The sequence below is a fragment of the Nanorana parkeri genome, unplaced genomic scaffold (assembly GCF_000935625.1).
Source record: "Nanorana parkeri isolate BGI_ZX_2015 unplaced genomic scaffold, ASM93562v1 scaffold1, whole genome shotgun sequence".
Lineage (NCBI taxonomy): Eukaryota > Metazoa > Chordata > Amphibia > Anura > Dicroglossidae > Nanorana > Nanorana parkeri.
Window position 1 is genome coordinate 2,658,731 of NW_017306269.1, and position 16,971 is coordinate 2,675,701.

Sequence of the window (16,971 nt, forward strand, 5' to 3'; positions counted from 1 at the left end):
GGGGGGCTTGTTGATGGTATAGTATTTTTTAAGGAAACTGGAAAGACAACAATTCAGACTGCCTTGAAGGATTATAACACTGGGCTGCCTTGACTTGAATTTTTAGTTCTGTATATAGTTGATTCAAGGCATCCAGAGTCCCCCAAATGTTTTCAGGCTATCTCGTAATATCTTAGAGTTTTTTTATTCACCATTTTTTATAGGTATTCCTTTACACTAGTTTGAAAGGTATAGCTGGAGATTTTAATGATCTGGCTATTGAACTGATCCAGAGATGTTTCACCTTAGCGCATTGTTCCCCCTTAAACACAATTATGAAAACAGTGGTGAGAAATTAGTCTTTTTTTGGGTATTATGTGCCATTGAGGCATGGCTTTACAGAGACCCTGCCATTAGGTAAGAAGAACTATAAAAAGCCATATCGGTAAAAGAAGGTAAATACCTTTCCTGCTGCCCTAGCTGCACTGATAGGTAGAAATAGTCCCCCAAAATCCACTGAAAAACCAACACTTACAGTAGTGTTGATCTTCTGTGTCTCTAGCAGTTCTTACTGGTTCCTCCTGCTGACCTCCATGCATTACAGAATACATCAGTGATATGGACATTAGCAGAAAACACCCCTGAGAGTTATGTGATGTGAAACTGACAATCACAGAAGTGTTGGGGTGCAGGCTTTGTACAGATCTTTTTACTGTGTCATTTTAAAGTTAGATTGCATCCAGGAACAATGATCTATTCAAAACAGCATCTAATCGTATCAAATACAATTACATGTGGAGTGCTGCTTACAGATGCTGCCGATGTCACCCAGTCATTAACTTCTACGGGTGACAGCGGCCTCTTCTAAACAGAATATTTGGGATATCTGCGGCAGGAATCTGTAGTGTTAGTGTGAATGAAGCCTAAGACCCCATTAACACTGAGCTCATCTAAAAAAGCCCCTTTTCAGTGGTGATTTGAGCTGAGATGACATTGAGCTACAGTGCACATATTGTCGCGCTACTTTTGGCATGGACTTCGTAGCATCCACATTGGGCTGTATCCAATCAAAATCGGTCTTGATGTGACATAATTCCTCTTCCTGTTTCCTGCTTATTTTTCTGTGCAAAAATGACACTTCTAAAGCGCAACAATGTCGCGCAAAATCCCCTGTAATGAGCGACATTGAGCTACACCATTGAAGTCTATTGGGCCAAATCGCGTAAAATCCGCCGAAAAATTTGAGCGATTTTTTAGCGGAAATCGCGCTACAAAACGTTCAGGGGTCTAAGTGTGTTTGAGCCCACTACTGCCAGTCCCAGGGTGTTTAAAATCGGTCCCGCATTTTAGAATATACGGCGGGTTAACTTGAGGGACCATAGCGAGGAATATAATGTTGAGATCCTTGACGATGGGAACAGCTCTGCAGTGTGCTGCATGTGCCTTTCCCTATGTTTTATCACTTTAAAAAAAAAAAAGTTGCAAGAACAGAAATATACCCATTGAGCTTCCAGAAATCCAGTGTGGTCCACATTTCCTTTTTAGGCTGACAACACATTGCCTCTGCTGCACTGAAGTTACAACCAGGGTTGTCAGCCCTGCCTGATGGACAACAGAACTCCCATGTTACAAATTAAGAATTTTACAAGCCTGGTGATCATGTCACAAAGAGTAATAAAAGCTGTTTCTCGCTACAGCAAAAAGGTAATGCTGGGACATTATCTCGAGGGGGAGAGTGAGACGAAGGCTCCATTCACACATAGCGGGAAAAACGCGCACATTTTTTTTATAGACGCACATTTTTCCACACGTTTGTGGCCACAACCATAGTCTTTTCAGGACAGAATGCATGAAAAATCGCCCAGAAAAATTGCTTGGTATTTTTTGCCGCATCCTTGTGCCTGCGGAAAAACGCGCAGGTGTGAACGAGCCCCATGAGAATGTATTGCTTTTTGTGTTTTGTGCGTTCCCACGCGTACGCTAATGTGTGAATGGAGCCTGAGAGGTAAATTTGGGTAATGCCTGGAGATGCACTTTAATAAAATAACAAAAATAGAGGAGATAAAAGTGTGTAAATGCACATCAGAAATGACTGTAAATACACAATATGTGCCCTTTTAAGTGAAAACATGATTGCCAATGTAATTCCGCTTTACAAGACGTCATGCTTTGTACTTATGGAAAATGTTCACTTATTAATAGAGAGGGGTCAGATCCTGGCCCTCCCCGCTGCCCTGGAACACACACAGCTTTCTGAGTACAGCGGGAATTTTTACTTTGCACACTGCAAATACCAAGGCATGGGCCGAGCAGATAAAAGATATATCACAATAATTAGTCAGGAGGAGAGCAGGTGGATAGTGTTTTGGAGACGAATGAGAGATAAAAGGTCCCAGGGGGTAGATGGGAGCAAAGGATTGTTTGAACAGAAGTGAATCATTTTCATCCTACCTTCTCTTTTTTTTGGGGTTGTATTTAAACAGTTAAGTAATATCGCTGGCAAATATACAAAGCTATTCTTTCAAGCTGCCTCACCGATTTTACGGACAGTGAATGATTCATAAGTGCACCTTTCCCTAGCGGGTTTGGGAACAAAACTGCAAGTTATTCGAGGCTGGGCATAGGGATCTCAGTTTGGAAATTCATCAAAGCGAGTACGAGGCAGGGCTTTAAAGTGTCGTGAAAACCGGTTTGGTCAACGAGAGAATTTCAGGACCAATGCACCAGAGAAAAGCGCAGGACTTCAAGCCCTTTGTATAGGAAGGGATGGAAAGGATAAACTTCTAGTGATAGCTGCCACGGCTGAAGCTCTTATTAGAAAGTTAAACTTCGTTTATTGACGAGGAATGGCAGGAGGGAGAAAGGTTGGGAACAGAGTGCCACCTGCTGGGCTTCTCTGGGAGACGCCTGGCAGCGTGCATAATGGCTTCTTAAAAGGGGACCTGTCAAGAGACCTCTTATTTGTAACAGCTAAGGCTAGCAGCCAGCGTTGGAGGCTGCTGGTCACTGATGTCTGGATGTACTTCCCACACATGAATGCAGTTAGGATGCATGTACATTCATTGATACCTACAGGACACATATTAGGTATCCACACACACAAGCGGTAGAAGAATCATTTTTGGCCCAACTGTCTTTAAACTGTTTTTACCGTATATTATTGAAGCGCACCACATTGATTAAGAGGCATACAGAGACTTTAAGGACAAAAACTGTGCAGACTGTTGCAAATGTACTTACTGGTAGGTTTGTTCACCTTTTTTTTACTAAAAATAGAGCACTTTTGTTTGAAAGATTAAAAAAAAAAAAATCAAGTTCCCCGTTTCTCCACTACATAATCCTTTATAAATGTGAAAAACATTGCCTAGCATACGATGAAATGGTGCTCAAATCTCAGTTCGCAAATTGTTTAAAAATACGGCCCAGATCCTGACACATTCCCTGTAAAACACCCCAATCATCTGAACAAACCATCCACCCCACCCCAACTTGTCTTGGAAATACTTCATTTTGTATAATGGATCTGCTGATTTTGCCCTGCAGTTCATATAGGTCAACCTTACTTTAGACAGAACTTCGGAAGAGCTAAGAGGGAAACAGGGTAAGGAAAAGAGGGTTAGGTCTGTGACTTATTGCATCCCAATTCCAAAAAGATATTCCACCGCACTCTTTACCGATTTACCCCTTGTGGATGGAAGGGACTGCTAATGGTGCCGCTAGAATCCAAATGATAACAGAATGCCAGCAGCACACCAAGGTCAAGTGTCTAAAAATGTATTTATTGATATGTCTGTGAAGGTTCTCATTCATCCAGGTCATGGTATATCTGTAAAAAATAAGTCAAGGCCACTGGACTTGCTGTATTTTTCTTGAAGACGTTTCACTGGTCATCTTTATTGACGCATGTCCAAAGTTTCGGGGCCACTTTGGGTGAAGATTGCGCCTAACGAAGGGACCCAAAGTAGCCCCGAAATGCTGCCTTCTCTGTGACAAGATGGACATGCGTCAATAAAGTCATTTTTGGACACCTGACCTTGGTGTACTAGCCACATTCTATTATGAGTATTGTGTGCCAATTACATAAAACAAATTTGGGACACCGAATACCAGCATCAACACAGAAAGCAGTGGTAGATATTATCTTATTACTGCTACAATGACAGCTTATTCATTATAAAACACTTTCTGTTTAAAAAACCCCACTTGCTATGTTTACATCTAACAGTTCTAAAATTTGAGCATATCCAGTTGGTTAGAATGGATACTGCCAATCCCCTATAAGCATAAGAGAACATGTATGAACAAGTACTTACTATGGTTTACTTGTGTTTGTTACTTTGGTTAAGTGAGACCTTTGTTCACCTCTCACCCTGACATTAAAGACCAAACTTAATTTACCAGAGGTAGTGCATCAGGTCACCCTGTTGGCCCAAGTAAAACTTCTTTTCGCAGTAATCTTACCTCAACTTTCCTCTTACAACAGTTGTGCAGGGTATCTAGAAATGAATATGCAGTTCAATAGGGTTTAGAATTGGGGTCTCTAATCAGCACTTGGTGGCAGACTTGGTGGGCTGACATTACCCACTCTTACTGTACAAGTATGTGAAAGGACAATCGTGAAAAAAAGAGTGTGGCTGCTACTCTGTTTTGCCAGCATAGAGAACTGGAGTATGAGAGCAGGAAGCAACATTTTCACTTGCAGAAAAAGCTATTTTAAGGTGTTTCCAAGAAAAAAACAGGTCTCAAATCAGAACTATAAAGAAATATAACAAGTTGTGAGATTGCGGTTGGGCTTTAAAGGGAAGTTTTATGGTTTTCTAACAGTTTTATTGTTGTTGCTTTTTTTTTTTTTTGCCGACTACTCTGCTCCGAGATCTGTCTAAGGGTACAAAGATTGTGTTTGTACAACTGACCAACCTCCTTTATTCCCAGACTTCTCTACCTCATATCAGGTTATGTCCAACCTCTATTTCTGTTTAAAATGTGTTCACTTTTAAGCCCCTAAACATTAAACAGTCAAGAAAATCTGCCACCTAAAGGCATCTAAATGTATGTTCACATCACATATGAAGCTCTAATACACCAATAACAGGCTTCAGTTCTAGAAAGTCATTTTTGTGCCTCTCGCCCTTGCCTACTGGCCCACCACTGTGAGAACTAACATCACATCAGAATCCTCTACAAAGTATGCAAACAAAATGAGTATGTGCCTTTAAGTGCTTGTTTTCAATTTGTAAATGAGGTTTAGAAGCTATAAATTGAACACAGATATAATACTTTAGGGAATATTTACAGCAGAAAGTAGATAAAGCTCTGCATGTTACTTCACAACTGTATTGGCATACATTGTTACATTCCATTCAATAAAGTCAGCCTGCAGTGTACCACAGAGTTGTCTCTGCCTGCAGGTGAGGTTGGTCACATGACTGACAGGGCATGTGACCAGGTTTCCCCTTCCATTGCTTTTTTTTTTATGTACTTGAATGGCACTTACACTGCTTTGGAGTCCCAAAGCAAGCAGAGCACAATGTACATTCACAAAGCACACCGCTTTATAAATGTGCAGGTCTTTTTTTCTTTTTATAAAGCAGCAGTACGGACGCTGCTTTATAACTAGGGCCCTTTCATATTGAAATCAACCATCTTAATTTAACAAACTGTTGCAGAGACATCCAGAGTACTTGCCTTTCTATTTTTAGGTCTTTGTGAAAGGGAGGAAGAAGGGTAGGTAGAGATGTTAATCTGCTGACTCTACCCCAATGTTACCTCCCCAAATGCCTTCAACAGAGACCACGTGACCAGTGCGTAGTCCTATGTAAGTATTTCTGATGCCTCAACAACACTCTGCAACTACTCTTGGGGAATGACTTGTGAGGTCAGTGCAATTCCAACTACAAAATAAATTCCAAAAGTGCCTTTACTGAAGTACCTGTTCCAGTGCCCCTAGTTCCCAGCTGCTTTACCGAAACTGAGTCTACCTGGTACCTACGGTACTGCTGTGTCCAAGACCAAAGCAGTAAGTCCCTGAACATAAATTGGAATATCTGGGCTGTAAGCAGGTTTTGGAGTATTAGTAGATCAAAAGCAGAGGTGGATTGTTCGCTTTTCTACCAAACAATGCATCCAAAATCTATTAAAGAGTACTTATTGGTTACTCTTGTGTTTTCATATTGCACTCTTTAAATAGCAGTACCAAGCAAAAGCATTCTGTAATCTAGTAATTCTGTCTACATAGAAGGTTCACTCACTTTACGTTAATCTCCATTCTATGAAGCCCAGCGCAGAATAAGCACTAAGAGAAGAGAGAGTCAAATGGAAGGCGGTAGTAGTATACAAACGTAGGTAGCTTTATCTCTCTCTTTCTCTCTTTTACAAGGTAGGTAAATAAATGAGTAACTAGTATTTTTTGATATCAGACTTTCTGTATGTTAAAGACAGTAAGGTGGATGTTCCAACAATACCGGCAGATACATTCCAGGATCATTAAATAACACTAAAAAAGGAAGAGTGGACTGGAACAGTACACAGATGTCAGGGGGCTATGCTTCCTGTATGCACCTCAAGGTTTAACAATAACATTTCCATTCCGCAAGCATGCAAAGTGGTACCGTCAATCTACTTTACAGGTTTTTCCAAGCACACTCAGCCTTTCCCCAAAACTAAAACAGTATTGATATGCAAATTTTTACTCTGTCAAAAGTCAGGTGCTAAGCCCTAATCTCCCTATCTAGCCACTCCCCGTTGCCATTACATTTGTCATCAGCTGTGCAGAAATCAATTAAATGTGACTGTCAGAGAAAAGGTTGAGGTGTCTTTGACATGCAGGCTGCAGGTGCCAGCCTTAAATTTCTCTACACTGTAAGAGAAGCAATATGGTGGCACCCAGTTGGGAAACTGAGTCTCTGGGGACAAACTGTGGCAGCTTTCGTCAGCTAATTATGTACCAATGAGTTGGTTATGAGCCAAATAGTGCACATTTGGCAGTGGTTCTATAAACACATGGAAAAACTTGGCATATCCTCTTTCTCTGGCAGTGGGCGGGTCCTGAATTCTGCAAAGAACGGTGCCACATAATGAGCTTTGTTCTCTGTAGGATTCTTCTGTTAGCCCAACCTGGCTACCTATGATGCACCACCAGGGGGTGTGTCCTTGATGCCCTGGTCTCATAGAAAGTAAGTTGAATTACATTGGGCGTCATCCTGGAAGAGGACCAGCACCGAACGAAGGAGTACTGCAGCGCGAGCAAGAATTTTATTTAAGGCTTGGACTACTTTTTTTTTTTACTTAAAAGGCCCCGTTCACATTGAGCGATTTATCGCGCGGTAATTCCCGCGATATCGCGGCTATTTACCGCGCGATATCGCTCTTCAATGCTTTGCACTGGGGCATAGGGTCCTGCTGTCGCGGGTCGTGTGTCGCTACAGCAGGACCCTTTTTGGAGCGGATTTTGCGGCGATTCTCGCTTGCTCAATTCAAGCATTTGCACGATATCGCGCGACAAATCGTGCGATATCGCGCAAAATGCAAATCGCGCGACAAACGTGCGATTTGCGTATCGCGCAGTGTGAATGGGGCCAAAGAGTTCGCTTGCAAATAAGCTGCCTTATGGCATAATCTATACAAACATTTTACTTTCCCTTTCTCTTTTAAACAGACCTTTAGCGAGGTCAGTCATGTGGTACAAGGAGGGGCCATAACAAACTAAAGTCCATGCAAATGCACCTAATTCAAAGATTCACCTTTGTGATTTAATCATGTTTAACCATATAGCTAAAGGGAAAAAAAATTAACTCATGGACCAGCAAGGATACGTATCTGTAAAATGTCTACCCATTCTGATAACAGAATGACAAGTAGAGATGCACAAAGAACTATTTACGATTCGAGAAGGCTTCAATTACTAGCCATATCTGCAATGTGACATGACAGGACAGGAATTAGTGTGAATATCAGGCCATGCATTAACTTGCACGTCCAATAAAAAGTATGTTACACGAGCTGCGGGAGGAAATGAAAGCTGCTAATCTACTTTTCAAGTGAAAGGCATGAGGTGATTGAGCTAACCTGGGGCACAGTACATCCTTTCCATCGCTTCGCTGTCACACGAATCTTCAACCTCCATCCACCTGCTAAAATACGTTAGCTGAATGTGTCCTAAAAACAAAATGACGGGAGAAATCAAAACATGTTTCCCTTCCATTTTCCCTACAAGTGAACTGTAATTACGTTCCTTTCTAGCTAAAAACAGTATCATTAAGAATAATGGCATCATTAAGTAGTAGAAGCTATTACAGTGGGTGAATTTGCAGCACTGATAATGAAGCTGCAGACAGGAAATGAAGATACTAATTACAAGATAAAACGCCTACCCAGTTAATTGGAACCAACATTGGAATAAAAAAGAAATGCATTTGCAAAAGTTCCTGACCTCTATCATTCAATAAGATGTTGTTTGGGTTCAAATCGCAACACACAATTCCTTCTCGGTGGAGAGCGTCGAGGGCTACGACTATTTCAGCGGCCCATCTCCGGATGCAAGACTCGGGGATAATTAAATGGGCGGCCTCCGACAGTTTGGCATCGAGCTCCTGAAAAATTTTGTGTATCTCCTGCTCTTCCCTTGATTCTCTCCTCCTGTCAGAAACCTTGTCCGTGTCCTCAATTTTAATCTGCAGTTGTAAAAGGTTTGCAGTTAACTCGTTAGAAATACTAGAAGTGGCAGAATGTAGATTAGGAGTGCTGGTCTCTAAAAATTGTTTGTTGGTCAAGTCTAACAGGGATGAAGATGTGGCAGAAGAGGATGGTTGAACGGATACATGTTCAAAAAAATTTAGGCTAAGCGGTAAGTCAGAACCTTCTGGATTTGCCGTCAACACAGATCCTTTAATATTGTCAACACTGACCGGACATAAAGTTATGTCTTGGGATGGTTCTTTAGAAGAAACGTCCTCTACAAGCAAATTCTCTTGAGGTTTAATAATTTGATCTAGGCTGCTCTTTATCTGTAATACATCAGGAGTTTCAAGTAGCTTAGAGTCCATGACATCTTTCTCTGAACACAAGTTGTTGAGACTTTCCACCGTGTCTACCAGCTGCGTCCCTGGAAGATTGACAAGAAGATCAGGTCTACCTTCATCAATGCTACTAACATCATCTACAGCAGCATCTTTAAAAGATATAACAGGGACAGAGTCATTAGAGCTTCTACTTATAGTGTCCTGAGGTCTTACACTTGGTTTATCAACATCTATACTTTGCGTTTCAGAATCCACATCATCATCTTGGAATGGAGAAAGCGAGTTGAATATTTCAGGCTTTAGACTATAAGCTTTATCAACAAAATCACCCCCAAGCATGTCGCTGGCACTTTCCTTACTATCTATCCTGAAGAATTCCATTGGACTGTTCCTGGATTTGCTCAGTGCATCGGACAGCGAGGTCTGCCCCATGGTCTCCTCCTCAACATCTTGTAATAATTTAAGCTCATCAAAGGTGAGCTGTGAGTCAAACTTGTTCAAAAGTGGGTTTTGTAGTATGTCTAAATCTTTGGCACTGTCTACGCCTCCCAGTTTAATCAACGGATCATCACTCAAGGTTTCGGGTTCCATTTTTTCCTGGCCGTATTCTTTGCACAAAGTTAAATAGCTCGTCGTGCATTCCTCTTCAGAGCTGGAGGGAGAGTCGGCCCATTTTAGAGGGCTCTCTCTTCCTTCGTCATCTTGTGTACTGCTGTCGTCCTGGGAGCTCAGAGTGAGACTGCTGTGCAGTGGCTGTACCGAAAGTCTGTTCCCACCACCACTTTCCCTAGACTCAATGCTATTGCGTGGACACGGAGCAAGATTTTTCAAAAAATCTTCGTTGGAATTGGAACTTTTAGCCAGAGGGACATCAAAGCTTCCTTCTGTGCTTCTGCTTAAAAACTTACTTAGGTAGGACCATAATTTGCCACCTGCAATCAAGAACAAAACACTGAAATTAAACAGGATTACTCATATGCAAATAACTGAGTTTCCACATATGCCTTATTGCTTGCACAGTAATGAAAATTATCATTGCACACATCCACTTAGTACCTCATTTACCACCATGGTTGCTTAATTTTCAAAACATGTTAACCTGAGATTACATTTTTACATTAAAGTGGATATGATCGCCAGACAAAAAAAAAAAAAAACACAAGGGCTTGAAATGTAATAGAATGCAAAACGAGACAAAAAGGAAATTTTATGGAACAATGTGATGTTGTCTGCAGCAGTAAAGATTAGACTTTCATATTAAGAACAGTTAAAAAGTGCTAAAAAAGAAGTGAATAAGGAGTATATAGGAAGCTAGCAAAAAAATAAATAAAAATGCATTTTGCTGATGGTCTGTGGAAGGGAGACAAACTCATAATAAACTTGCTGCATGTAATATGATCCTAGCAGATGCCACACTATTGGTTGTGTTACGAGTAGGGATGCACCGATACTAGTATAGATTTCCCTCTGACCGGCAGTGCCGAGGGATCATAGAGCCGGCTTCCTTTCCAATCAGCCTCCCAGCTACCTGATTTGCTGGGAAGCTGGCGTCACTTGTTGCTAGGCAGCCTGGCTTCCGAATCAATCAGGAGGCTGGGAGGCACGACATGACCCACCTCCCTGATTGGCCAGGAAGCTGGCTTCACTTGTTGCTAGGCAGCCTGGCTTCCGAATCAATCAGGAGGCTGGGAGGCACGACATGACCCACCTCCCTGATTGGCCAGGAAGCTGGCTTCACTTGTTGCTAGGCAGCCCTGGGAAAGTGAAGCCAGTGTTCATTCGATAGAACACTGGCTTCCCAGGCAATCAGGTCATGATCCTGATTGCCTGATAATCGGGGCACACGGCACCGATATCGGTAAGTACCGGAAAAAAATATATCGGTACTCGTACTTGATGACCAAAAAAACAGTAACGGTGCATCACTAATTATGAGCCACTTACATCTCTCCGGGTCAATGCTAGTGGCCAGGGGTAGCAGTATGTGTGCCATGATTGACAGTTGTGGAGAATTGCAAAGTGAAAAACGAAGGGAAACAATGAGTGGTGCACGTATTTCTGGACATAATGTCAACCTTTGGAAATCCCCTTAGCATGTTAAAAGTTAACAGGGAGTTTGGAGAAGGCAGAAGAAGAGAACAATTTAGGACAACATCAGCTGAACTGGAAAGTGAGCTGAATTGGAGAATTTTTCCAGATCAGCTATTTTGGCCTAGATTGTTCACTTCTCCTGCCTTCTCCAAACTCTTCCCCCTTTAGTGAATAACCCTGTAAGTATATCTAAAGGTGATTGCAGTTTAGGGTAGATGTCCCCTACATGTATAAACTTGTCCCATCTTTTTGCGTAAAGACCTGCTCCACTCAACACCCATGGAACTCCAGCTTAATATTGTACATAGTTAAAATACATATATGTGAACTGTTTTAGCTGCTAAAGGATTTGTCACACGTTTGATTTACATACAGGTATGATGCCGAGTGAGCCAAGTGACACCAGTGTTTCCTATTTCAGCTAGAATTCCTCCTGTGTCATTTGCATACCACTTGGAAAATGAGTTCTCATCATAATACAACTGGTCCTTTCCACAAGAAGCAGGCAGGTGACACATGAAGTTGCAGTTCCTTAAACAGGAAACAGAAGCATCATCTGCTTAGCTGTGCATTGTGGCACATTTGCAATAATCAAAAGACTGGCTGAACAGCATTAAAATCATATGAAAAATAAAACAGTTCACATATATGTATTTAATCTGCAATGTTTTTTCAATCCTTTGTGTTTGCAGTTCTACTATAAAGTATTTGGAACTTAAAAGATCACTGCATGTTGGGAAGGATCAACTGGTATTTTTTAAACTTATTAAACCGATATAACAAAATGTTCTTAATCCAATGCATGCAAAGCCGTACTCAACAGCCAGGACCTCGATGTAAAAAAACGTCTCTATGATTAAGCCTTTGTTGATGAAACATGTCAGAGCCTGTGGATCTTGTATTGCTTTTAACATGGTAGATTCCTGGAAATAAACTTTTTTACATCGAGGTTGTGGATGTTGAGTGCAGCTTTGGATGCATTGGATTGCTGGTGGCAGCCGTGGCGTGCCTCTGTTGGCCAGCACCTGGTATTTTGGATGGGACTGATGGGTTTGGGCATATGAGTGTGAGTGTGAGTGGTGTCCTTTTCACAAAATGCGCCTAATGTTATATTTAACAGACCAAAAGGGAGCAAATAAAAGAATTTCATCGTTGGGGTTTACAAACAATATAAAAATGACACTAACTCACATGACCACAAGAGGGAGCATTTACAAACCTGTATATGTAATACAACAAAGAAAATATAGAACAGCAAGCAAAAATTAGTCCAAAAAAATATTTCAGCTGTATTCTATAATAATAATAATAATGCAATGTGCAGTTATTGAAAAGAAAATATAGTGTCATTTTAAATAAGCTCACACACATATTATGATTAGAAATTCACTACTGATTGTAATGTGCTACCACTCCGCTTCGAATTCTTCAACACAGTGGTCACTGCCTGGCTAAACTGATTTCCGCACCCATCACTAAATAAACTTTCATTATATTTCTGGTTAAGAGATCATTTGGGGGGGGGGGGGTCTGTGTGTATTAAACGTTCTTGACCTGCCTAAAATCCACGCTGCCGAAAGAAAAAGAAAAACAGAGATTGCAAATGCACGCCTCCTTTTTACTTATCAATTAACGTTAAAAGTGCGCACTGTCACTGGATAAGAACAGCGATAAGGGGGGGGGGAATCATCAATGAACTGGAACATATAACAGTATCTTTAAACTGGCGTTATTTGCATGTGGCCATAATCACAGTTTGGCATTAATTACGCACAAAGCAGGGCTACTTCTGCCAAGCTGCAATCAATTCCAAATACAACACCGGCCAATGCCAGGAATCTTATTGGTGCTATATTTGAATAGATGGATTTTGTAATAGATACAGGACAGGGAAAAAAGCTTCAGCAAGACATTTTTTTGTTTGTTTGGATCGCCAGTATAACATAGCAAACGTTTTCTTTTTTTTACAGTAATATTGTTAACAATGGCAATATATTACTAACACAGGTATATGATCGACCCTGCTTATTGATCCCTAGAAACCCAAATTATGGAACTAGATTTAATCAATTCCACAACACGGTGAGTTTATGGAGATATCAAAATACTGTCAGTGTGTGACAATGAGAAGTGGTTAACTGGAAGGTTTTTTCCCCCCATATACATGGCCTTGCCTTTGTCTCCTAGTTGCAAGGAGTTTACCATTCAATGGCAAATACACCTTTGCAATATCTGCATTTAACATATTTTATCCATGCTATTTCCCTGTAAAAGCCTTCCTTGTGTTGACATCCAAAAGCCTGAGACTGGTGCTGACTGTCACCACCTTGGATGTGATATCAGTACCCCCAGCAGAGCTGCCACTCAAGTGACATTCTATGGTATTCCCCTTCATTCCTTCCTCAGCAGATACAACAAAAGGTTATATAGGGGGGTAAAGAGAGGGGTGGAGGAGGTAGGCCAGCACAGAGCGTAATTAGACATTCCCAGTAGATGATGTGCAAGGAGCAAAGGGGCTGTGAATAGAGAACTGACTCTTCCTGGAGTAGTCAAAGGTTCTAGCAAAGAAACATTGCAAGTGAATAAAAATCATTTATAAAAAGGAAAAACACTGCGAGTAAGGATTTAAACTACTTGATTTTTCTTTGCTTTCCCTTGCCATTTTTTTTGCCATACTGTCGTGTTCAGGGGTGGTCATCTACCCCTAGCCGCACGTAACCACAGGATGTGCAGATACCCCCGGCTCTAGTCAGCATATCATTACTTTGTTTTCTTCTTTTCGATACTATGGGCAAAGATTAGATCCCCTGTCAGGTTTTACTCCAATCCGTGGCTCCATTACAGTGCTTTAACCGCACTTCCTGTTCTGGGGGCAACCTTTTACCAGACAGGAAGTGAGGGAAAAACTTTAACCGTGAAAAAACAATAAAAAGCTGACAGGAGTTCTAGCATTCTCCTACTTAACTTTAAAAAAAGAACTTTTACTTTGGTCTGCGTTGCTGTTAAAGAGTTTTCTTCTCATTTCCTGTCCTGGGGACAACCTTTATACGAGACAGGAAGTAAGGGAATCTCACCAATGGAGCCGCCGAACGTTTTGGTTATAGAAACCATTTAAGGGTGGAACATATTTATTTTTTAGATCTAAAGATGGCCATAATGTCTAACTGTACAATCTCTTTTAGATATACATACACATATTTATTCTCCATCCGTATCCCCAAAAATAAACTGAGTCCTCCTTGACCTTCACTTTGTGACCTAATTGCTTAGTGATGTTTGCTTCTAGTGGTGAAGCCACTCAAAGTTTGGACCGACCTCTGCTTCAACCTGCCTGTTAGCTTGGCACCCAGTGTGCCTTGTCAGTGAACATCTGGAGTTTCGTACAGAAGACCTGGGGGCAGCCAAGTACCAGAAAGTCTGGCTGCCTTATGGAAACATGAGCCGCTATAGACAAGGACCAGTAGAGGCACCAGGCATTCATAGGCTTGCGAGGCCAGATGTTAAAGCTTTATTGCTGACAATCTGCAATATCATATAAAGAGCAAGCTAGCTACATAGCACCAACAGAAGCCGTGATATGGCTGCCAGCATTTCAGAGGAAGTAGAGACGGTCTACATTTAACGTCTTTTTCTTTTCAGTCAATGAGGATGATGTAATTCTAGAGATATTACCTCCCCCTATCAAAAGGTCCTACTTTTGACACAAAAACAAGTCCAGGATAGTTGAAAGCAGTTTCTGAAACCTTATGGATGCTATTAAAAACACACTGTACCCTTAAAATTCACCTTTATTTCACCTCCCCTATTGACTCCAATGCATTTTACCAAAATGGTGACATTTTACAGAAAATCGCCCTATTTTTGCTGAGATTTCATAGAAAAACTCTGTTTTCTTTACATGAGTACCTGTCATGCAGGACCCTAAAACAGTCCATCTTAGCTACCACCCAATATAAAGAAGATATACAATGTGTGCTTTTATTTTAACATTGCAATCATTACACTTTGACATGCACAGCGCAGTAAAGCCTTCTGAGAACAGAAGGCATTCACATATTTCATTCTCTCACATATCCCAAAAATATGAGGATTATCCCTGATTTTAGGCCAGTGTAAACCAATGCTTCATGCCCCATCAGTCAAATGCACATCAAGTGGCGCTGGTATGTAGTGCAAAACAGCACTAAATTATAGAGCCAATTATTCCAAACTGCATACAGCTATTTGTTTTTTTTTTTGGGGGGGGGGGGGGGGGGGACAGTGTATGGAAACCATGGAGTAGGACTTTGGACTGAACAAGACTAGAACAACACAGGTTATGGTAAGAATGGACTAAGGAAATCAAAAAGTCCTCCAATGGAATCAGTGTGTTCTATAAACTGCAATGATAACAGACAAATAGCTATAATCATATAAGTTATTGTGAGAAGGGACTAAAGCAATCAAGAAACCCTCTGACCGAATCAGTATGTTCCATACACTGTGCTGATGGCCAAAAATGCTGAAACAGCCGTATGCAGTTTGGAATAAATTGCTCTACAATAATAATATATTTGCACTATACACAAGATGATCTGGATGTGACTTTGGCTACTGAAGCATACAGCAATGATTTGGATGGCTCCACCCACTGTCCTAAAGTAAGGAATAATCCTCTTATTTTTAGGATACGTGATGGAATGAGATATGTGAATAAACACCTTTTGTTCTAAGACGGCTTTACTGTGTATACACTTCTCACCACAACCTGTATAGCTATACTGTCAGGTTTACATGCAAAAATATTCAGAGTTGCTTAGTCACTTAAAGGGACCCATTTCTGTCCAATTTCAATACATTGACATTAAAGAGATATGGGGGAAAGTGGGGCAAAAGAATCTTGCCATTCATCTTGTGAACCTGGATGACCTGCCACTCCCCAATGGTTTCCATGAATATTTTTTAAAAGCACTGAATGTGAACGGCCTCATTTTTGTAGCCTGAGGGGGGATCTTGCATTTCCTTTACACAGGAGTCAAAGCTGTGGCACATCCTTTATCGGACAGCTCAGTCCATCGCTTCAGTCTCACAGATCATACCTCCAGGCAGGTCGTGTTTGCTGTTCTGGCTTATTACATAGCCCACAGTGCTTTGAGAATCCTTTGTTCTTTTGGTTTAAAGATTCATTATATATAGTTACCCTTTAGGTTGGCTTTCCAGTCTACCTGTAGAGTAAATTCAGCAGGGTTGCTAATACACAGATACTGCAGAAAAACAAGGGCCTTTCTTTATAGGCTTTGGGCTAGTGTTGATGGCATCAGTTTGAGATTCTTCTGAGATTATCCAGAATGCACTGACAGATGCAACTGACCTGCAATTGACCTCCTTCTCCTCCTCCATTTTTGAACATGTTTCAAGTATATTTTGCATTCCCATAGACTTATATGGGGATGCAAAAAACACCTTTCGCAAACAAAAACCTCATAGTCGACACAGGCCCATAGGTGTTGATACCGCACATTGCTGCAGAGAACGTGAGCAGCATTCTGTAAACTTTTGAACAGTACTTTACTTACTTTATTTATACATAGTATGTGGATCTAAATCCTGTACGGTGTGAACTGCAGTCTTTAGGGGTGTGCCTGTTCTATGGCATATTTATTGCCCGTAGCATAACCTTAAAAAATGCATCTTTCTTTTTCCTTTGAAACTTTGACCATCCACAGGTTCCGGGATTGGATGATGGGTCCATGAACAGGCCGCACTGCAAAAAGTTCATGTACGTGGAGCAGTAAGGGACCGGCAGCAGCTGCTAGAACTGCTCATTTTGGGGAAGGGGATTATTAGGGAGTGGGACAGATTTTCTTCCTCAGAGAATCAATTGTTCCCCAGAAAGCAACCAACC

At 41.2% G+C, this 16,971-nt stretch overlaps 1 protein-coding gene across 2 annotated transcripts in view; it reads right to left on the reverse strand.

Moving 5' to 3' along the window:
- RPS6KC1 (ribosomal protein S6 kinase C1) overlaps positions 1-16,971 on the reverse strand; it is a 124,471-nt gene that overhangs the window by 16,056 nt on the left and 91,444 nt on the right. For both annotated transcript variants that reach the window (XM_018556206.1, XM_018556285.1), the window contains 2 exons: positions 8,408-9,928; positions 8,044-8,133 (listed from right to left, as the gene is read on the reverse strand). In XM_018556206.1, the coding sequence (XP_018411708.1) occupies positions 8,044-8,133; positions 8,408-9,928 (1,611 nt within the window). The remainder of the gene's footprint in view (positions 1-8,043; positions 8,134-8,407; positions 9,929-16,971) is intronic.